At 46.4% G+C, this 24,473-nt stretch overlaps 1 protein-coding gene across 1 annotated transcript in view; it reads left to right on the top strand.

The window, feature by feature from the left end:
- The window catches only part of LOC137504556 (G-protein coupled receptor family C group 6 member A-like), a 49,734-nt gene that overhangs the window by 13,486 nt on the left and 11,775 nt on the right, over nucleotides 1–24,473 (top strand). The window contains exon 4 of the mRNA XM_068233138.1: nucleotides 6,284–6,496. Within this exon, the coding sequence (XP_068089239.1) occupies nucleotides 6,284–6,496 (213 nt within the window). The remainder of the gene's footprint in view (nucleotides 1–6,283; nucleotides 6,497–24,473) is intronic.

The following is a 24,473-nucleotide window of genomic DNA, read 5'->3' as shown; positions in this document are numbered from 1 at the left end:
GCCCAGCCTCTGTTGCTATCCAGATCCCCTTAAGTCCCTCCTGCACTCTGCAATCACCCATGCGGGCTGTGTTTTCCTCTGTATCGTCAGTCTCGGCTCTCCCCCCGCCTCCTGCATATCTCCGGTTCCCGCCCGTGTCCCTTCCCTCCAATCAGCGGGAAGGAAAGGGATGTGGGCGGGGACCAGAGCTATGCAGGAGGCGGGGTGAGCAGCAGACTGACAGTACAGAGGTAAACACAGCCTGCTGTGACACGCTGCGTGTCGGCAGCACGGCTGTGATTTATGGGTGATCTCAGAGCGCAGGGAGGGCTTAGGGGGGATCTCGATAGCAACAGAGGCTGGGCTGTATAGGCAGACTCAGCCTATGTATGTGGATTTCATTGTCAGAACCCCACCTCGGGTTCTCTTTAAGTCATAACGCACCAAAATATATCAGAATAAAATCCTGGTAGACATTCTGCATATAAGTAAAAGACTAGAACACAAATTTGTTGAATTTATGAATAAACTTAACCAGTTCAGCACCACAGTGTCGAAAACCTCATGCATCCGAGCAACGTTCACCTCCCATTCATTCGCCAATAACTTTATTGCTACTTATCACAATTAATTGATATGTATCTTGTTTTTTTCCGCCACTAATTAGGCTTTCTTTGGGTACTACATTTTGCTAAGAATTATTTTTTTTCTAAATCCATTTTAACAGGAAGATTAAGAAAGAAATGAAAAAAAAATAATTATTTCTCAGTTTTTGGCCATTATAGTTTGAAATTAATATACGGTACCGTAATTAATACTCATGTATTTTATTTGCCCATCTGTCTCGGTTATTACACCATTCAAACGATGTCCCTATCACAATTTATGGTGCCGATATTTTATTTAGAAATAAAGGTGCATTTTTTCAATTTGCGTCCATCATTATTTATAAGCTTATAATTTAAAATAATCTAATCTAAGAGTACTCTTGACATGCATATTTAAAAAGTTCAGACCCTTGGGTAACTATTTATGTTGTTTTGTTTTTTGTTTTTTATTGTAATTTTTATTTATTTTTTTAATAAAAAATGTATTGGGGTAATTTTTGATGTGGGAGGGAAACAGGCAATTTTACATTTAAAAAAATATAATTGTTTAATAAAAATGTATGTGGGTGCAGTTTACTATTTGGCCACAAGATGGTCAAAAAAGTCCTGGATGTGAACGACCTCGCATCCAGGAACTAAAAAGAAGGTGGTGAAGTTTCCTGGGGGCAGAAATACCGCGCTCTCTGAATAGAAAGCATCGGTATTTCTCTGAGGGAGTTAGATCGGTGAATGGGGATTATATTCCCATTTACTGATCAGGGGGCTAGCGACGGGAGCATGCGCGGGAGCACGCCCGATCGTGCACACCACGCGGCGGCAGCAACAGAGCCTATCTGGACGAACGTACTCATCCAGATAGGCCGAACTGGTTAAAAAAAATTGTGAAACTGTACAAATACGGCAGGCAGAGACTAGTCAAAATCCAGGCAGACGTCGGTGCAGGCGGCAGGCAGAGGGTAGTCAAAATCCAGGCAGAGGTCGGTGCAAGCGGCAGGCAGAGAGTAGTCAAAATCCAGGCAGAGGTCGGTACAGGCGGCAGGCACAGAGTAGTCAAAATCCAGGTAGAGATCGGTGCGGGCAGCAGGCAGAAAGTAGTCAAAATCCAGGCAGAGGTCGGTGCAGGCGGCAGGCAGAGAGTAGTCAAAATCCAGGCAGACATAGGTGCAGGCGGCAGGCAGAGAGTAGTCAAAATCCAGGCAGACATAGGTGCAGGCGCAGGCAGAGACAGGCAGCAAAATATATTATATATATATATATATATATATATATATATATATATATATACATATTTATGCACAGTATATACATGTGTATTTACATAAATATATATGCATGGTTGAAAAAAGTTCAGGTCCGCTTTAAATTTAGTCCCATCCCCCTCCGATGTCACACTGCCACCACCGCAACCACTGCGCTAATTGGCCGCCGGTCCTACTGTGTAGCGCTGGTCGCGCGCGGGACCCAGGATCAATGTGCACGCAGCTTTTTTTGCCAGCTGACCTGTGCACGGGCTTACCGATCTCACACAAAGTGGAGCCCGTGCTCAGGTCGGGATTACTACCTGGGGGTTAAAGAATACCAGTTGCCTGGCCTCTTGCTAATCTTTCATGAATCAGTAGTGTCTGTAGTGTCAGAATCACACTGGCATCTTGCAGTGTTTAAAAGGGAATAAATATGGAACCCCTAATATACCTCTCACTTCACTTTACTGTAATGGAAATTCAGAACAATTCAGACGTCACCTCACTTTGCTGCTCAGTGGACCATTGGCTAAATTCTGGGAATTCCTCTCTAACAACCACTTTTTTAATACGTTTTGTTTAAGGGCCTGACAGCCCCTCAGGTGTTTGCTACACTTGTTACTAGAACAGATAGATAGCAGAGACAGATAAACAGGAATAAATGGCAACCCACCTGTAGAGCTGGGCTGGACTCTTCTGCTGGCAAATAGTTCGCAGCAAACAAGGGGTATTCGAAATTTGCATTTAAAGCAATTTTTTTTCATAGACTTTAATAGCAAGACAAGTGGCCGCTGACTTTAGCAGTTAATACCCCTTACATGCTAGAAACACCAAATTTTCAAAAAGACCTTATTTTTTGTTGTTGTGTTTTTATTTAACCCTCCTGGCGGTTTGCAAAAAAATCGCCAGGGGGCAGCAAATCTTTTTTTTTAAATTTTTTTTTTTTTTTTTCATGTAGCGAGACAAAGTCTCGCTACATGATAGCCGCTGCTCAGCGGCATCCCCCCAGCCCCTCCGATCGCCGCCGGCGATCGGAGATCCGGAGATCCCGTTCAAAGAACGGGATCTCCTGGAGGGCTTCCCCCGTCGCCATGGCGACGGGCGGGATGACGTCACCGACGTCATCGACGTCGTGACGTCAGAGGGGACTCCGATCTGCCCCATAGCGCTGCCTGGCACTGATTGGCCAGGCAGCGCACGGGGTCTGGGGGGGGGGGCGCCCGCGGCGAGAGGAATTGCGGCGGATCGGCGGGTAGCGGCGGCGATCGGGCACTGCACGCAGCTAGCAAAGTGCTAGCTGCGTGCAGCAAAAAAAAAATTATGCAAATCGGCCCAGCGGGGCCTGAGCGGTGCCTTCCGGCGGCATAGCCCGAACTCAGTTCGGGCTTACCGCCAGGAAGGTTAATTTAAGTCTTTGTGGAAATGGGTAAGGGATACTTTGTACCCTGATACTCATTTCTTCTGTGAGGGGGCAGGCATCTTGGGGTCATTTTCTTAATGGGGACTCCCAGATGTCACCATGAACCCCCCCCCCCCCAAGGGCTCCGTCGACCCCCACCTCCTCCTGGGGCACCGGAGGTGGGGAAGAGCCCCTTGTCCATGGATTGGGCAACGGCTCTGGGGAAAGGGGGAGGCTTGGCCGCCCCTCCCCCCAGAGCCCCCCCTTCCTTTCAATATACCATGCGGGCTGGTATAGCTAGGGTGCGAAGCCCCATGCGGCCGGGGCTCCATATTCTGGCTATGCCAGCCTGCATGGGGCACAAAGGGTTACAGAGGCTCGGGAGGGGGGACCCCATGTCATTTTTTAAAAGACATTCAGACAGAACATAAAAAAATACATTTATATACATGTTAATACATTATCTTTCATTTTACCGCATTTAAAAAGCAACTTTTTTCCTCTAACTTTATCATAAATTTCTCAAAAATTATAATGTCTTTTTGACAACTTGTTCCCACTGTTCTTTTTAACATTCCCTGCAAATTTTGGTGTTTCTAGCCCCTAATGGGGCTTTGCTATTAACCGCTAAAGTCGGCAGGCATTTAAACATTTCCCACACTCAGAAGGAGAACTTTAAAATCAATTTTCTCAAAAACCATAAGGCCTTTTTGAGGTATTTTTTGAGGTATTTTCTTGTACCTACTGCGCCCTCCACATACCCTGAAAATTTGGTGTTTCTAGCATGTAAGAGGGCTTTGCTATTAACCGCTAAAGTCAGCGGCCATTTGCCTGCCATTTAGACAAAGACAAGACAAGACAAATAACATTTATATTGCGCTTTTCTCCTTGCGGACTCAAAGAGCCAGAGCAGAGCAGCAGCCACTAGGGCGCGCTCTATTGGCAGTAGCAGTGTAAGGGAGACTTGCCAAAGGTCTCCTACTGATTTAGTGCTGGCTTACTGAACAGGCAGAGCCGAGATTCGAACCCTGGTCTCCTGTGTCAGAGGCAGAGCCCTTAACCATTACACCATCAGCCAACTGCATGGACTCCGAGCAGTTCAAAAACTATGGAAAGATGCATATCATTTTAAAGCTCTCTTTCTCCTCTTTCCAATGATATATAAACCGCCGCCCTACGCCTTTTAGTTTTCGCTATATTCACGATTAAAAATTGCCGGGGCCGCGACTTCGATCGCGAAAATAGAGAAAACTAAAATACGTAGGGTGACGATTTAGGTGTCGCCAGAAAGAGGAGAAAGAGAGCTTTAAAATGATATCCATCTTTCCATAGTTACCTGTATTACACAGGACGACACTTTCCCCAGTGTCAGCAGCTCCATTCAGCAGAAAAAGTCGCCCTGTGTAATACAATGTAACTATGGAAAGATGGATATCATTTTAAATCTCTCTTTCTCCTCTTTCTGACGACACCTAAATCGTCGCCCTACGCCTTTTAGTTTTCTCTATTTTCGCGATCGAAATCGCGGCCGCGGTAATTTCAATCGTGAATATAGCGAAAACTAAAAGGTGTAGGGTGGCGCTTTATATATCATTGGAAAGAGGAGAAAGAGAGCTTTAAAATGATATGCATCTTTCCATAGTTTTTGCACTGCTCGGAGTCCCTTTAAGTGTATGGAGCCCGCTGCGAATAGCAGATTCACAATTTTTGCAGAAATTTGCAATTGAAATTCACAAACCCAAAATTTGATGTTGGGCCCATCACTGCCCTCCTTAACCAAAGGCAACCTTGTTACTCTCCTCCATTTATTACCACTTCATGTCAGGCACTTCTCTGTGATGCAATAATACGTTGTGTCAGTAAGGATAATGAGGTTACTAGAAATAAGAAAAATGGCCTCAATTCACTAATCTTATCTCCTGTCTTTAGTAACGTTTCTAGAGTTATCACCATGGTGATGAGGCATGTCATATTCAGGAAACATTTTACCTCCGGCAAACCTTAAGTTAACTCTTCTGTCGTTAAGTTAAGGTGAGATCTCTAAAGTTAACTCTTCAATCCTTAAACTAACTCCAGAGTTAAAGACAGGCTGTTAATTAACTGCATGTGAAAATACCTACAGATGAGGTAACTTAACTACAGAGGAACTGTAGAGTAGTGAAGGAAAAACACAAACAGGTCCGGGAGCCCAATCTGGTGCAATATCGTTAGTTGGTATGGCTATTTTCAAAAAGCAATTGAGTGTATACTCACAAAGCTGTATTCACAGGTGGAGAAAAACCGTCCCCACTCGGCCTTTTGTTTCCCAGCCGGTCGCTGCTCCCAACAAAACGATTTTTTCAGACACTCGACTAAATCACCCTCAATATAGGGTATATGTGAGGCAAAACAGCTGTGTTTATAGTGGGTAGGAGGCGCCCGGTCTGGGTAACATCATAGTATGAAATAGTACTATATCAAGATATCAATTAGTGACTAATCCAATCACTTTAAAGTATGGAGTAATAAAATTGTCCTACCTTATAGGTGTTTGGCAGAGTATAAAAGCAAGTAGCCCGGATACCCGTACTGAATCTACAACAGGCACTTGTATTGACTTGAGGAAGCGGCGTTAAGCTGAGAAACGCGTTGTCAAAGTGCACCAATAAAAAAACGAATCTTAATCGTAAAGTTCTACTTGCTTTTATACTCTGCCAAACACCTATAAGGTAGGACGATCATATTACTCCATACTTTAAAGTAATTGGATTAGTCACTAATTGATATCTTGATATAGTACTAGCTCCTACTATGATGTTACCCAGACCGGGCGCCTCCTACCCACTCTAACTACAGAGGAGGTAACTTAACTACAGAGGAGGTAACAAGTTTTCTCTTGCCTTATTATCTCCAACATGATCTTAGTGAATTGAGGCCATTATGTGTATCAGCTTTTCTTCCCCTTGTTCTGGCACAAAATAGAGGCTGTTCGGGGATATATTTAAGCACCAATAAGTATATGAAGTTTGGTCTTTGGGTTTCTGGTAACTCTATCTTACTTTCTTTGCCCTTTTAAGCTCCTCACTGAACTGAAGAAGGGCACTTATGTCTACAATGGAAAAACCTTCCAATTTAACAGTTTTGGAGAAGTTCTGTCTGGGTATAAATTAATTAACTGGCAGAAAAAAAAACATTCCATTGAGTATGTCATTGTTGGGAAATACGACACCATCCAGCAAACTGTTATAGCGAATCAAAGTCTTATTTTTTGGAACAACATCAACAATTCGGTATGTATAATAAATAAATAAATCCAATTTTGTTTATCAGGAAGACGACAAATGTTTTTACATGCATTTCTTTGTCAGTCATACCTTGTCACACTCCTGGTTACAATTTCTTTGTTGATATCTTGAGGCTAGAATCGTTGTTGTGTAGGATCAGGAAATGACGACTGATTTTGGGGGAAAAAAACACAGATCATTTGTTAGGTCGTAATTCAGGGTTAACAAAACAAAACTAGGAGTTAAGTTATAAACTGTAGATTGAGGTTGAGGTTACTGTACATTTAGGCAGGTTTATTTGTAGAACTGGTAGAGATGTTTAATGTACGTATCATGAGTTTTGGTTTGGAAGAAATGGAATCTTGGGTTAGTGATTTGCCTTGCGTTATGATGAGAAGAAGGATTTGTGCTGCTCTATTTTTTAGAGTTAGAGTCGGGGTTTAATCCCTAGTGCGATTCTCGAGTGTTGCTTGAGGTTATTTTTAAGTCCAAAACTGTTAACCCCACACTACCCTCATGGACTCTGCTCAATGGGGAATATGCAGAGAGCATGGAGTGTTATAGAGTTCACTACCCCAGGATCCAGCATAATGCAGCTCCTCTCCATTGTGTTCTCCAAGGCACCCCATCTCTATGGTGAGAGCGCCATCTGTCACATGACGAAACATGACAGTCTCACCATACAGATGGAGTACCCCCAGGAGAAGAGGATGAAGATGCGCTGCATGTCCTGAAGAGGCGAGTTCTATAACCTCCACTGCACTCTCTTCATAGCAAATGGGTTGCCCTGCTGAGTGATCTATATTGAAGGGGGGGGGGGGGCACTCTCTGGCTACCTCTAACTGGTGCAGGAGGGGAATTTCTGGCTACCTACATGGGGGGTGGGGTGGGAAATAATCTGTAAAAAATGTGGTCTGTACATAACATGCTACTGTTTCATCTCTACTGTTTCCAACACCGCACACTATGAGCACTATGAGTGTGTGAAACGTTGTCCAACCATTGCTGAGTGAGCAAAAGTGGAGCGGACCGGTACCCAAAAACATGTGATTCAGCAGAGCGGACCCTTTAACCCAACAAGGCCTGAAAATGGTGCAAACAAAGGATTCTGCAGCACCACATAAGTAAATATAGCTCTTTATTAAGTTACAATAGAAAGGTAGTTATGACCAGCTGTCCATGGCTACCTCTCTATTTTAACTTAAAGCGGAATGAAACCCAGCATTTCTTTTTTGCTCTAATAGATTATTTACAGCATATTATATACAACCAACATTTTTTTTTTACTAGAACAGCATTCAAAGGGTTACACACAGGCCTTAGAAGCCTCCCTGCCAGCAAAGCTGGACGCATCCGAACTGGAGATAATGGTATCTTGTGTTTAATTGTATCAAGTGAGGAATGTAAATAAACACTTCTCTGACACTGCAGGCTCTGCTGAACAAAGTTAGACAATCAGAAAGCATTTCTGCTTACGTTAGAACATGAATAAAGCAGTTATAAATAAAATGCACAGTCAGCTTTCAGAGCAAAAAAAAAAAAAGTGTACTTTGGGAATGTATAGTTTCTAAATGAATAATATTACTTATGCACAAATGCAAATATGATAACCGTATTGCATATGAAAAGTAGGTAAACATGTTTTCATGGAATATTATGTCAGGGATTTATACCGATTTAATGAAGAGCTTTATTACCTTGTGTGGTGCGGCAGAATCCTTTGTTTGCACCACCACCGTGTGAACATGCAAGAGGTGCCACCCACCCCAACACCAGGCCAATCACCAAGTATCCACCCACACCTATCACAGGAGGCGGAATATGCCCTTAAAGCGGATCCGAGATGAAAAACTAACTATAACAAGTAACTTGTCTATATATCTTATCTAAAGTTTAGATGGTTTACACAGCAAGTCTAGCTGCAAACAGCTTAAATGGAAAATGATTATTTCTTCCTGTGATTAGAGTTGGGCCGAACGGTTCGCCTGCGAACGGTTCCATGCGAACTTCAGTGGTTCGCGTTCGCGTCCCGCAGGCGAACCTTTGCGGAAGTTCGGTTCGCCCCATAATGCACATGGAGGGTCAACTTTGACCCTCTACATCACAGTCAGCAGGCCCAGTGTAGCCAATTAGGCTACACTAGCCCCTGGAGCCCCACCCCCCCTTATATAAGGCAGGCAGCGGCGGCCATTACGGTCACTCGTGTGCTGCCTGCGTTAGTGAGAGTAGGGCGAGCTGCTGCAGACTGTCTCTCAGGGAAAGATTAGTTAGGCTTAACTTGTTCCTGTCTGGCTGCATACCTGTTCTGTGAACCCACCACTGCATACCTGTGCTGTGAACCCACCACTGCATACCTGTGCTGTGAACCCACCACTGCATACCTGTGCTGTGAACCCACCACTGCATACCTGTTCAGTGAACCCACCACTGCATACCTGTGCTGTGAACCCACCACTGCATACCTGTTCAGTGAACCTGCCACTGCATACCTGTTCTGTTCAGTGGACCCGCCACTGTATACCTGTTCATTGAACCCACCACTGAATACCTGTGCTGTGAACCCACCACTGCATAACTGTTCTGTGAACCCACCACTGCATACCTGTGCTGTGAACCCACCACTGCATACCTGTTCAGTGAACCTGCCACTGCATACCTGTTCTGTTCAGTGGACCCGCCACTGTATACCTGTTCATTGAACCCACCACTGCATACCTGTGCTGTGAACCCACCACTGCATACCTGTTCTGTGAACCCACCACTGCATACCTGTGCTGTGAACCCACCACTGCATACCTGTTCAGTGAACCTGCCACTGCATACCTGTTCTGTTCAGTGGACCCGCCACTGTATACCTGTTCATTGAACCCACCACTGCATACCTGTGCTGTGAACCCACCACTGCATACCTGTTCTGTGAACCCACCACTGCATACCTGTTCAGTGAACCCGCCACTGCATACCTGTTCTGTTCAGTGGACCCGCCACTGTATACCTGTTCAGTGAACCCGCCACTGCATACCTGTTCTGTTCAGTGGACCCGCCACTGTATACCTGTTCAGTGAACCCGCCACTGCATACCTGTTGTGTTCAGTGAACCTGCCACTGCATACCTGTTCTGTGAACCCGCCACTGTATACCTGTTCTGTTTAGTGAACCCGCCACTGTATACCTGTTCTGTTTAGTGAACCCGCCACTGCATACCTGTTCTGTTCAGTGGACCCGCCACTGTATACCTGTTCAGTGAACCCGCCACTGCATACCTGTTGTGTTCAGTGAACCTGCCACTGCATACCTGTTCTGTGAACCCACCACTGTATACCTGTTCTGTTTAGTGAACCCGCCACTGTATACCTGTCCTGTTTAGTGAACCTGCCACTGCATACCTGTTCTGTTCAGTGGACCCGCCACTGTATACCTGTTCAGTGAACCCGCCACTGCATACCTGTTCTGTTCAGTGGACCCGCCACTGTATACCTGTTCAGTAAACCCGCCACTGCATACCTGTTGTGTTCAGTGAACCTGCCACTGCATACCTGTTCTGTGAACCCGCCACTGTATACCTGTTCTGTTTAGTGAACCCGCCACTGCATACCTGTTCTGTTCAGTGGACCCGCCACTGTATACCTGTTCAGTGAACCCGCCACTGCATACCTTTTGTGTTCAGTGAACCTGCCACTGCATACCTGTTCTGTGAACCCGCCACTGTATACCTGTTCTGTTTAGTGAACCCGCCACTGTATACCTGTTCTGTTTAGTAAACCCGCCACTGCATACCTGTTCTGTTCAGTGGACCCGCCACTGTATACCTGTTCAGTGAACCCGCCACTGCATACCTGTTGTGTTCAGTGAACCTGCCACTGCATACCTGTTCTGTGAACCCGCCACTGTATACCTGTTCTGTTTAGTGAACCCGCCACTGCATACCTGTTCTGTTCAGTGGACCCGCCACTGTATACCTGTTCAGTGAACCCGCCACTGCATACCTGTTGTGTTCAGTGAACCTGCCACTGCATACCTGTTGTGTTCAGTGAACCTGCCACTGCATACCTGTTCTGTGAACCCGCCACTGTATACCTGTTCTGTTCAGTGAACCCACCGCATCAGTGCGCATACCTGTGCAGTTAAGTGAACCCACCTACCTACGTGAGTGCACGCAGTGTGATATACCACTCCGTGCATACCCGATATGGACAAAACAGGTAGAGGAAGAGGTAGTGCCAGAGCCAGAGGAAGGCCACCCGGCAGGTCTGCGCGAGGTCGTGTAAATGTAATTTCGTGTGGACCTGGCCCACAGTACAGTGCTCGGAAGAAGGCACGTCCCATCACCTCCCAAGATTGTCAGGACGTGGTTGAGTATTTAGCGACACAGAACACCTCATCTTGCTCAGCCACCAGCGCTACTACTAGCACCACTTCCGCTGCATTTGACACTTCGCAAGAATTATTTAGTGGTGAAATCACTGATGCACAGCCATTGTTGTTACAGCCAGATGAATTTTCACCAGCTCATATGTCTGAGTTACGCGGCAACACTATGGATGTAACGTGTCAGGAGGATGAAGGACCTACTGATGGTGCAAGTTTGGATTTGTCTGAGGCAAGCGAAGCTGGGCAGGATGACTACGATGATGACTGTAATAGGGATCCTCTGTATGTTCCCAATAGAGGAGATGAAGAGGGGGACAGTTCAGAGGGGGAGTCAGAGAGTAGTAGGAGGAGAGAAGTTGCTGAAAGAAGCTGGGGCAGCTCTTCGTCAGAAACAGCTGGTGGCAGAGTCCGGCACCATGTATCGCCACCTATGTACAGCCAGCCAACTTGCCCTTCAGCATCAGCTGCTGAGGTCCCCATAGTGCCCACATCCCAGGGTGGCTCAGCGGTGTGGAAATTTTTTAATGTGTGTGCCTCAGATCGGACCAAAGCCATCTGTTCGCTCTGCCAACAAAAATTGAGCCGTGGAAAGGCCAACACTCACGTAGGGACAAGTGCCTTACGAAGGCACCTGGAGAAAAGGCACAAACAGCAATGGGATGGCCACCTGAGCAAAAGCAGCAGCAGCACACAAAAGCAAAGCCACCCTCCTTCTCCTCTTCCTCCTCCATCAGGTGCATTATCTGCTTCTGCCGCTTTCTCCCTTCCACCTTCACAGGCACCCTCCTCCACTCCGCCTCTGCCCTTGAGCGGTTCCTGCTCCTCTGCCCACAGCAGCAGTTAGGTGTCCGTGAAGGAAATGTTTGAGCGGAAGAAGCCAATTTCGGCCAGTCACCCCCTTGCCCGGCATCTGACAGCTGGCGTGGCGGAACTGTTAGCTCGGCAGCTGTTACCATACCGGCTGGTGGACTCTGAGGCCTTCCGTAAATTTGTGGCCATCGGAACACCGCAGTGGAAGATGCCAGGCCGCACTTATTTTTCGAGAAAGGCCATACCCCAACTGCACCGTGAAGTTGAGAGGCAAGTGGTGTCATCTCTTGCGAAGAGCGTTGGGTCAAGGGTACACCTGACCACGGATGCCTGGTCTGCCAAGCACGGGCAGGGCCGCTACATTACCTACACAGCCCATTGGGTGAACCTGGTGGTGAACGATGGCAAGCAGGGCGCAGCGGACCAAATTGTGACACCTCCACGGCTTGCAGGCAGGCCTCCTGCCACCTCCTCTCCTCCTGCTACATGCTCTTCGCTGTCCTCCTCCTCCTTGGCTGAGTGGCAGTTCTCCTCTCCAGCTACACAGCCCCAGCTCCGCAGGGCCTATGCTGCATGCCAGGTAAGACGGTGTCACGCCATCTTAGACATGTCTTGTCTCAAAGCGGAGAGTCACACTGGAGAAGCTCTCCTGGCTGCTCTTAAGAAACAGGTGGATGAGTCGCTGACCCCGCACCACCTGGAGATAGGCAACGTGGTGTGCGACAACGGCAGTAATCTGCTTGCCGCTTTGCATATGGGGAAGCTGACACACATACCCTGCATGGCACATGTCATGAATCTAGTGGTTCAAAGATTTGTGGCAAAGTACCCTGGCTTAGCGAATGTCCTGAAGCAGGCCAGGAAGTTCTGTGGGCATTTGAGGCGGTCTTACACAGCCATGGCACGCTTTGCGGAAATTTAGCGCAAAAACAACATGCCGGTGAGACACCTCATTTGCGATAGCCCGACTCGCTGGAACTCGACCCTGCTCATGTTATCCCGCCTCCTAGAACAGAAGAAAGCCGTGACCCACTACCTCTACAACTACAGTAGAATGAAACAGTCTGGGAAGATGGGGATGTTCTGGCCCGACAACTGGACACTGATGGAAAATGCATGCAGGCTCATGCGGCCGTTTGAGGAGGTGACCAACCTGGTGAGCCGCAGTGAGGGCACCATCAGCGACTTAATTCCCTACGCTTACTTCTTGGCTGTGCGTAGAGTGGCGGATGAAGCTGTGAATGAGCGTGACCAGGAACCGTTACGGCAGGAACAGGCATGGGACCAATTTTCATCAGACCCAGCTGTTTCCTCAACACCTGCGGCAGCACAGAGGGGGGAGGAGGAGGAAGAAGAGAAGTCGTGTGCAGAAGACGAGTCAGACTCAGAGGATGATGAGCAAGGTGTTTCTTTGGGGGAGGAGGAGGAGGGGACAGCGGCAGGAGAACAACCTCAGCAGGCATCGCAAGGGGCTTGTGCTGCTCAACCTTCCCGTGGTATTGTTCGCGGCTGGGGGGAGGAGGTTGACTTACCTGACGTCACTGAGGAAGAGCAAGAGGAGATGGAGGGTACTGGATCCGACTTTGTGCAGATGTCGTCTTTTATGCTGTCCTGCCTGTTGAGGGACCCCCGTGTAAAAAACCTCAAGGGGAATGAGCTGTACTGGGTGGCCACACTACTAGACCCTCGGTACAGGCACAAAGTGGCGGACCTGTTACCAACTCACCGGAAGGTGGAAAGGATGCAGCACATGCAGAACCAGCTGTCAACTATGCTTTACAATGCCTTTAAGGGTGATGTGACGGCACAACACCAGCAAGGTACCACTGCCACTAATCCTCCTCCTGTGTCCACGCAGTCAAAGACAGGACGCTCCAGCGATCTCATGGTGATGTCGGACATGCGGACGTTCTTTAGTCCAACGCCTCGCCGTAGCCCTTCCGGATCCACCCTCCACCAACGCCTGGAACGGCAGGTAGCCGACTACCTGGCCTTAAGTGTGGATGTAGACACTGCTGTGAACAGCGATGAGGAACCCTTGAACTACTGGGTGCGCTGGCTTGACCTGTGGCCAGAGCTGTCCCAATTTGCCATCCAACTTCTCTCCTGCCCTGCCGCAAGCGTCCTGTCAGAAAGGACCTTCAGCGCAGCTGGAGGCATTGTCACAGAGAAGAGAAGTCGCCTAAGTCACAAAAGTGTTAAGTACCTCACCTTTATCAAAATGAATGAGGCATGGATCCCGGAGGGCTGCTGCCCGCCCCAAGACTAAGTCAGTCCCCGCACACACAGCATCTCTGCCTGCACGCCGTGTGACTGGCTGCCTGGCCTGCCCCAAGAAGACTAAGTCGCTCCCAGTCCCTCCACACAGCATGTCTGCCTGCAGGCCGCTTGACTACCTTCTCCACCACCACCAACAGGGTCCGGGACTCCAGGCGGATTGCTGAATTTTTTAGGCCGCTGCTAGCAGCGGCCGCTGTAATAATTTTTCTGGTGCGTGAACATGACTGCCTAATTTTTCTGGCTGCACTGCGGGCAGCTGCAACAACAAAAGAAAAGGCATGTACATGCGCCCATTCCCCTTCGTGATCATTACCTTGCCGTGGTGAAGGGGCTTGCGTATCACAATGAAGCAATGACCGGCGCCTAGATGAGTGTCTCGGGGGGCACACCCACGATAATAAGGTCGTTGCCTCATTGTGGTCAGACCAAATTTGATCAGCTGGACAGTCACTGTTCTGTCATTCAGCTACATCAGCCAGGCGACCATATGGGCTGTAAAGCCACCAAAACCTGCACTCTCGCCATGGTGCGCACCAGTCCAGCACGGCCGTCACTACACAAACAGCTGTTTGCGGTGCGTTACACGGTGAGTTTGGTGTGTCAGTGTGAAGCAGTACCTTAATTACACTACCTGATTGATGTATACACATGCAAGATGTTTGAAAGCACTTTAGGCCTGTCATTTAGCATTCAATGTGATTTCTGCCCTTAAAACGCTGCTTTGCGTCAAATCCAGATTTTTCCCCGGGACTTTTGGCATGTATCCCATTCCGCCATGCCCCCCTCCAGGTGTTAGACCCCTTGAAACATCTTTTCCATCACTTTTGTGGCCAGCATAATTATTTTTTTTTTTCAAAGTTCGCATCCCCATTGAAGTCTATTGCGGTTCGCGAACTTTAACGCGAACCGAACCTTCCGCGGAAGTTCGCGAACCAGGTTCGCGAACCTAAAATCGGAGGTTCGGCCCAACTCTACCTGTGATACAATGACAGCAGCCATGTTGTTTGTAAACATTACTCAGAGGCAGGCTTATCTGCACCATCAGCCCTCAGACTGTGAAAAAAACCTAATCCCCCCTCCCCCTCCTCCCCTCTGCCTCTGAAATCAATGACTAGTAACACCTCCTCCTCCTGCCCAGACTGAGCTCCCATGAGCCCTTGCTACTGTCTGAATGTGCCTTGGCTCTCTGAAAACCTGTGGGAGTGGTTTATTTAGTTTATAGGGAATTAGAGCATTAAAACAAAAACAAAAAAGTATTTGGCTTGAGGAATGCCCTATAAACTATATGAAAGGAACACAATTATGCAATGAGTAAAAGTTCATCTCGGATCCACTTTAAGGCCATGTTTGCCAAGCCCAGCTTTCCAGGCACATCAGCAGACTATCCAAAAGGAAATGCAGATGAACTCAAAATAGTATAATCCTGTCATCTTATTATTGTTTTTAGCACCATAACAGGCAACTTCAGCATGAAGGGAACAATGTGTGATCCCCAGCGTGTAGACAAGACACTCGTCAGGCATACTCATCCCAACAGCAGGCCACTTACCGAGTATTCACCCACACCTATCACAGGTAGTGGAATACATGCTTGTGGTTATTCTTACCTACCATGGCTTAGCCAGACACATCATTCAACAATCCAGGGGGCTGAGGGCGCTCTCACTGTAAACTCAGCCAGCCCTCTATATCACCATCACTCCCACAAGGTGCTAACAGAGGAGCTGTCAGACATACTATCCCAGAAAAGAACACATATATAAGTAGATAAATACTTGCTCTACTTACATAACATATGTATTGCATTGTCGACGTTTTGATTTTAGTGATGTTTCTACAGTAAGAAAAAGAGAAAATCTTTCTTAGCATTTCCCATTTTAACTGTGGCTATTTTGAAACCAATCCTGATGTAATTTCCTCCCTTACTCTGCTCTGCCTGTTTGCATATGCATTGCCCGCCTTCCACTATAGAAAGTGCATTGTCTCAGCATGAAAAATACTGGCCAATCAGAGAGGAACAGAGTTGTGGGAGGGGAAAACAGGAGGGAAAAAGGCTTCAGCCAATCAGCATTAGTTAATTCTGGGGGGAAAGTAGAGAAGCAAAAAAAAAGGACAACCCAGCATGCCCTGCAATGTCAATTGGGTGTGCCAAATTTTGTGTGTACCAAATAAGAGTCAGTTAAGCTGGGGAATGATCATTTATCAACAAGAAAAGTAGTAGTGATTTTAACTTTTGGATTGCCTGATTAGCATCCTTATTACTTGTTCACCAGATAAAAATAAAGAATTGATTTTTAGTTTTATGCCCAACAGTTACACTTTAATATCCTGAAAAAGTCTTCAAAACTATTTAAAAGCCTTGTGTGCTATTTTCTTAAAAACCCTGCAATAGGTGTGGGTAGATCTGCCTACCCATACTTTAGGTACCGCTCTGGCTACTTTTACTGTACAAATCTGTCCTTAACATGGGATTAAATTCTGATATAACGTTTAATAAAAAAAAGTTTTCCTAATTTTTGTTACCTATACAGTTATCATATTTTGTTTTTGTGCACAAGTATTATCGTCCATTTGCAAATTATTTGTTCCCAAAATACAGTTTATCTTTTCTGAAAACTTTCATTACATTTTATTGCAAAGCTGCTGTATTTATAATCCAAAGATAATTTGTAAACACTTTCTGCTTGTGTTCAGCTAAAATACTGCCAGCAATCTTTACTAAATGTGGCTGATAAGGAAACATAAACAAGATAATGTAATCACTTATCAACTTCAGATTTGAAGCTAAGCTTCCCATTGAAGAAAAAAAAAAGTTTGAATGCTGTTCTGCCTGCTTTAACCACTTGAGGACCAGAGGTTTATACCTCCCTAGTGACCAAACCATTTTTACAATTAGGCACTTCACACCTTTAATGGTTTATTGCTCGGTCATACAACATAGCACCCAAATTAACTTTACCTCCTTTTCTTCTCACAAATAGAGCTTTCTTTTGATGATTGCTGCTGCTATTTGTAGTATTTTTTTTTTTAATTAAAAAAGAGCAACATGTTTGATTATTTTTAATCCCCCTTCCTCCCACTAAATTGACCCTACAATTTGATACATACACTACACATAACATACATAGACACAGAACTACTGTGAGCCCCTCCGAGGCACAGTTAAGTGACAAGGCAATACTCTGTGCAGCGCTGAGCAAGATGTCAGTGGAATATAAATATATGTTTGTGTATAACTTGAAAAACCAGCCTGCCAGCGCTGATAAGCTGATGGCAGGCTGATCGCTGTGCCCCGCTCTGTTTATTAATGGGAAAGCGTGCTCGTGTGAATGCGAGCTCCCTTCAAATCTCGATCCTCGCAAGATGAAGCTATATTGCGTCGCTGAGACCTGAGAGAGCCACTCAGCGGACGCCAATCTGCGTTAGGCGGTTATAATGATCTTTTAAACCAAAGAAGAAATACCACTTTAAACATTGACTTCTAGAGATGGCACATGAGATACGGACAGTTATGCAAAACATACATTTTTTTCTCTATATTACCAAATGTAAGAGGCGGACTAGAATCGCTAAGGTATACGGGCCATGATGACCTAAAAATTCATTGTATATTCCAAATTTCAACCTATTTATTAAAATGACACTGTAATAAACATCCCCCCCCCCCCCCCGAGGGATACTTACCTCAGAAGGGGGAGTTCATGGCTCCTAATGAGGCTTCCCAATTCTCCTCTGTGACTCTGTCTCTTCATTCTAGCGCTAGCTTTCCCAAAACCACAGCAAACAAGAATGTTTACCTTCCCCGGTTCCGGCTCTGGTGCAGCAGCGGATTTCCGATCGGGCTCAGGTGGAAATAACCAAGCCTGATAGGGGTCCGCTCTACTGCGCAGGCTATTTCCGACCTGAGTCTGATCGGCAAGCTGCTACTCCGCCCTTGTTGGATCGCAGTGGGCGAACATTTACCTCACCAGTGTTCGGGTCTGGCAGCACTGGAAAGGAGGGGGGGGGGGGGGGGCGGAGGAGGATGGAGGTAGCCTCATTTGGATTCAGTGGCTTCCCATTACCAAGGTAAGTATCCTCCAGGGGCCTTTTTTATTTACAGATTTTCTTTAAAGTTCAGCATACCGAATCCATAAATATTAAGAAGCACATGGGATGACCACCCCACCATACATACCATAACTAGCTGCACACACACTATTTATTTAAGTATTTATATGGTGCTGACATATTACGCAGCACTGTACAGAGTATGTTGTCTTGTCACTAACTGTCCCTCAAGGGGGTTCCCAATCTTGTCCCTACACACACTAGCACACAACTGCCAGCACACAGAAGCCATGATGTTGTTTGAATAATGACAAAAAAAGTCCAGATGGTAGATAGGTTGCTGTGGTAGCTCTATAGTAATATCAATGCCACGCAGACAGAAATTGGTGATGGTGAAATCGGTGATGGTGCAGCCAGATAGCACCGGCATAAATGTCCAAATACAATCACAGGCAAAAACAGGTATAGCTGCAAAAACAGCCCCACAAGAAGCAAAGCAACAGACTTGGTATATGCAGTAGTTACTTGATCTAAGCCATACAAGTCAAACTCTGGCCTGCGGGGCAAATCTGGCCCTCAGAGCCCTTAAATTTGTCCCTCAAGGGATTTCCCCACTTTGCATTATGTTTGGCCCACTTTGCACCACCAGGGAAGCTATACTGGAGATGAAGCCCTAGAAAACCAGGGAAGCCATATGTAGGGAGAAAGAACAAAACACTAGGGAACTGTATAGAGGAGTGAGGGGGCCTCTAGACACCAGGAAACTGTATAAAGGAGGGAGGGCTACTACATGCCAGAGAACTGTATAGGGGTTGGAGGGGGCAATTAGACACCAGGGAACTTTGTAAGGGATAAAGGTGGCCACTGCCCACTAGACATTGAGGTTTGCCTGCGACTTGGTCCCAGTGTACAATTCTGTCCCAGTTTGTATTTGAGTTTGACACCCCTGGTCTAAGCAGTGATATTGCACAGATGCACACAAAGCTGCAGCACAGTTCAGCCCACCACAACACAGCCAGTAGCAGAGCAAGGATTGCAATATTATGAGCAGTTCATCATCTCACCACCAGACCTCGCAGGAATGTGCAGTTCAGTGATGAGTGAAAATGCCAATACTCTTTTTGCATTCATTTTCACAAAAATAATGTTAAATTTGGTTTTTGAAGCAAATATACCATTGGAAATGTTGTAAGAAGTTTGTGTACTATTTTGCATTCTTTGCAAATTTTTTGTGTTTAAAATAAATGATTGTTCACGTATTTGTGAAATTTTCCAGAAAAATAAACCTTTTTTTTTTTTTTTTTTTTGCATTTTCGAAGTAAAAATAATGATTTTCACGTTTCTATTTTTGCCAAAATACAATGTATTTTCGCAAAAAAATTCTCAAAATTAAAAATGTCTTTCTGATGCCTAACCCTAAAACCCCCATTCCTGACCTCTAACCCTAAAACCTTCTTTCCTAATGCCTAACCCTAAAACCCCCATTCCTGACATCTAAGCTTAAAAAAAACCTTCTTGATGCATAATCCTAAAACATCTCTTTGTGATGCCCAACCCTAAACCCCCCTTCCTGACACCTAACCCTAAACCCCCCCTTCCTGATGCCTAACCCTAAAATACCCCCCCCCCCTTCCTGACACTTAACCCTAAACCCCCCTTCCTGATGCCTAACCCTAAAATAACCCCCCCCCCCCCTTCCTGACACCTAACCCTAAAACCCCCCTTCCTGATGCCTAACCCTAAAATAACCCCCCCCCCCTTCCTGACACTTAACCCTAAACCCCCCTTCCTGATGCCTAACCCTAAAATAACCCCCCCCCCTTCCTGACACCTAACCCTAAAACCCCCCTTCCTGATGCCTAACCCTAAAATAACCCCCCCCCCCTCCTGACACTTAAGCCTCAAACCCCCCTTCCTGATGCCTAACCCTAAAACCCCCCTTCCTGACACCTAACCCTAAAACCCCCCTTCCTAATAGCTATCCCTAAAATAACCCCCCCTTCCTGACACCTAACCCTAAAACCCCCCTTCCTGATGCCTAACCCTAAAATAACCCCCCCCCCCCTCCAGACACCTAACCCTAAAACCCCCCTTCCTAATAGCTATCCCTAAAAAAACCCTTTCTTGATGCCTAAGCCTAAGAACCATCCTTCCCGATGCCTAACCCTAAAAAATATCTTCCTAATACCTAGCCCTAAAATCCCCTTTCTGGATGTCTAACCCTAAAAAAACCCCCTTCCTGATGCCTAACCCTAAAACAAGGGATTCTCATTCGGATTCCGTGGAAATGCAATTTCCGAAATTCCGATCGGAAATTGCATTTCCGCATTGGAATGCGGAAATCGGTAATACAGGTGCGGTAGGCGGAAATCGCTGAAATTTCCGCCGACTTTAAAGGGACTCCGAGCAGTGCAGAAACTATGGAAAGATGCATATCATTTTAAAGCTCTCTTTCTCCTCTTTCCAATGATATATAAACCGCCGCCCTACGCCTTGTCACCAGAAAGAGGAGAAAGAGAGCTTTAAAATGATATCCATCTTTCTGTAGTTACCTGTATTACACAGGACGACACTTTCCCCAGTGTCAGCAGCTCCATTCAGCAGAAAAAGTCGCCCTGTGTAATACAAGTAACTATGGAAAGATGAATATCATTTTAAAGCTCTCTTTCTCCTCTTTCTGGCGACACCTAAATCGTCACCCTACGTTTTAGTTTTCTCTATTTTCGCGATTGAAATCACGGCCGTAGCAATTTCAATCGCGAAAATAGCGAAAACTAAAAGGCGTAGGGCGGCGGTTTATATATCATTGGAAAGAGGAGAAAGAGAGCTTTAAAATGATATGCATCTTTCCATAGTTTCTGCACTGCTCGGAGTCCCTTTAACATTGATTTTCTCAAAATCTATAAGGTCTTTTTGAAAACTTTTTTTCTCATCTTGTTCACAAGATTCAGTTTAATAAACCCTGAAAATTTGGTGTTTCTGGGACTTATGGAGGATTTGCTAATAACCGATTGAGTCGGCAGATTTTTACTGTAATGTAAAAAGCTGAAAATCTGCATTATCCTATATGCGGTAATTTTAAGCCAATCAGAAGACGCAGAATGATGAATAAGCCAATCAGAGAATGTGGAAAATTGCCACCTAAATCCCCATTCTCTGATTGGTTTATTCATTTTGAGTCTTCTGATTGGCTTAAAATTACCGCATATCGGATAATGCGGATTTTACATTACAGTAAAAATCCGCCGACTTTAGCGGTTAATAGCTAAGCCCCTGTAAGTGCTAGAAACACCAAATTTTCAGGGTTTTTTAAGCAGAATCTTGTGAACAAGACGAGAAAAAGTTTTCAAAAAGACCTTATAGTTTTTGAGAAAATAGATGTTAAAGTCGGCGAAAATGTCCACGATTTCCGGGGGAAATCCACATCGGAATGCAGAAATTTGTATCGGAAAGCGGAATCGGTAGCAGTAGCGGTAATTGGCAATGGCGGAATGCAGATTTTCCGCAGAATCGGAAATTGGCATTTCCGACCATCCCTACCTGAAACCCCTTTCCTGATGCCTAACGCTAAACCCCCTTCCTGATGCTTAACCCTAAAACCCACTGCCTTACACCTAACCCTAAACCCCCCTTCCTGATACCAAACTCTAACCTTTCCCTTCCTGATGCTTAACCCTAAAACCCCCTGCCTTACACCTAACCCTAAACCCCCCTTCCTGATACCAAACTCTAACCTTTCCCTTCCTGATGCTTAACCCTAAAACCCACTGCCTTACACCTAACCCTAAACCCCCCTTCCTGATACCAAACTCTAACCTTTCCCTTCCTGATGCTTAACCCTAAAACCCACTGACCTACACCTAACCCTAAACCCCCCTTCCTGATACCAAACTCTAACCTTTCCCTTCCTGATGCTTAACCTTAAAACCCCCTGCCTTACACCTAACCCTAAACCCCCCTTCCTGATGTCTAACCCAAAATCCCCCTTCCTGATGCCTACCCCTTACCCCCCTTCTGACTCCTAACGTTAAGCCCCCCCCCCCCCCCCCCCCCCCCGCCGTTTGGGCTTGTTCACATTGCACTCCGGTCATGTTAGCGTTCACATTTTTTTTTTTTTTTTTTTACGCTTTTTCTTTTTTCTATTTCCGCTGATTTCTGTGCACTGGGCATTTTTGGTAAGTGTTTTTGTAAGTGCTTTTGCAGAGCACTTCCATCTTTTTATGCAGAAAATAATCCAGAAAAGAGTAAATACAATATATTTATTCTTAAAAAAGTGAACGCAATCGCTGCACAAAGCAATTTTGTGAGCATTTTGTGTTTTTCCTATATCTTCCATTGAGGCGAATCACCTCTAAAATGGTCCAGGCAACGCTTTTCTGAGCAGATCAGAAAGGAACCGCTCAGATGTGAACGCTCTCATAGAGAATCATTACACAAGCGCTTTCAGGTTGATCTTGAAAAATCGCCAGCGCTTAAAAAAAATCAAAAAAATACCTCCGGTGAGAACGAGCGCTTCCTGATGCCTAAGCTTAATTTAAAAAAAAATACATCTATATCAGTAGCGTCCCTACCATAGGGCGGCAGGGGGCGCTCCGCACCGGGTGTCGGGCGCCCCAGGGGGTGTCATCAAGGCCTCCCACAGAGGCCTGTGCAGGACAGGAGGGGGAAGCAGCACGGAAAGGAGGGGTGGCGGGGAAAGCGGCGGGGAGGGGGGCCGACCCCCCACCTCCCTCACCTGGGTCCCCTCCTTCTGGCGCTTCCCCCTCCTAATTAGTAGCAGCGGGCAGCAGCGGGCAAGAGGACTTACTCACCTCCTTCCTGCGTTCCAGGCGATGGCAAATAGCGTCATCGTCACGTGACGCTGGTCTCCGCCTTCTCCACCGCTCACTGTGCTTCCTGATTGGCGGAAGCACAGTGAGCAACAGAGAAGTCGGAGACCAGCGTCGCGTGAGGATGACGCTATGCGCCGCCGCTATCGCCAGGAGCAGGTGAGTGAGTCTTCTTCACCGCTCCTGCCCGCTGCTGCTAATTAGGAAGGGGAAGCGCCACAAGGAGGGGACCCAGGTGAGGGAGGTGGGGGGTCCGGCCCCCCTCCCCGCCACCCCTCCTTCCAGGGCTTTCCTCACACTGGGGGCAACTAAACTAGCTATATTGGGGGCAATTATACTAGCTATTCTGGGGGCAATTATACTAGCTATTCTGGGGGCAACTGTACTGGCTATACTGGGGGCAACTAAACTAGCTATACTGGGGGCAACTAAACTAGCTATACTGGGGCAGCTATACTTGGGGCAGCTATACTAGCTATACTGGGGGCAACTAAACTAGCTATACTGGGGGCAGCTATACTGGGGGCAACTAAACTAGCTATACTGGGGGGCAACTAAACTAGCTATACTGGGGGCAGCTATACTGGGGGCCACTATACTGGGGGCAGCTATACTAGCTATACTGGGGGCAGCTATACTAGCTATACTGGGGACAGCTATACTGGGGGCAGCTATACTAGCTATACTGGGGGCAACTATACTAGCTATACTGGGGCAGCTATACTAGCTATACTGGGGGCAGCTATACTAGCTATACTTGGGGCAGCTATACTAGCTATACTGGGGGCAGCTATACTGGGGGGCAGCTATACTAGCTATACTGGGGGCAGCTATACTGGGGGCAGCTATACTAGCTATACTGGGGGCAGCTATACTGGGGGCAGCTATACTGGGGGCAACTATACTAGCTATACTGGGGGCAACTATACTAGCTATACTGGGGGCAACTATACTAGCTATACTGGGGGCAGCTATACTAGCTATACTGGGGGCAGCTATACTAGCTATACTGGGGGCAGCTATACAGGGGGCAAATATACTTAGCTATACAGGGGGCAAATATACTAGCTATACAGGGGGCAGCTATACTAGCTATACTGGGGGCAACTATTGACGATTGAAGTGTTTTGTGGACAGGTCTGCCACACGATTGCATGTATTTTCTGGTCAAATCTGCTACATGATTGCATGTATTTTCTGGGCAAATCTGCCGACATGATTGCATGTATTTTCTGGGCAAATCTGCCGACATGATTGCATGTATTTTCTGGGCAAATCTGCCGACATGATTGCATGTATTTTCTGGGCAAATCTGCCGACATGATTGAACGTATTCTCTGGGCAAATCTGCCGACATGATTGAACGTATTCTCTGGGCAAATCTGCAGACATGATTGCATGTATTTTCTGGGCAAATCTGCCGACATGATTGAACGTATTCTCTGGGCAAATCTGCCGACATGATTGCATGTATTTTCTGGGCAAATCTGCCGACATGATTGAACGTATTTTCTGGGCAAATCTGCAGACATGATTGCATGTAATTTCTGGGCAAATCTGCCGACATGATTGCATGTATTTTCTGGGCAAATCTGCCGACATGATTGCATGTATTTTCTGGGCAAATCTGCCGACATGATTGC

Source organism: Hyperolius riggenbachi, chromosome 4 (assembly GCF_040937935.1).
Source record: "Hyperolius riggenbachi isolate aHypRig1 chromosome 4, aHypRig1.pri, whole genome shotgun sequence".
Classification (NCBI taxonomy): Eukaryota; Metazoa; Chordata; class Amphibia; order Anura; family Hyperoliidae; genus Hyperolius; species Hyperolius riggenbachi.
Note: the sequence above shows the minus strand (reverse complement) of the source record. Positions and strands in the feature narration are given on the sequence as shown.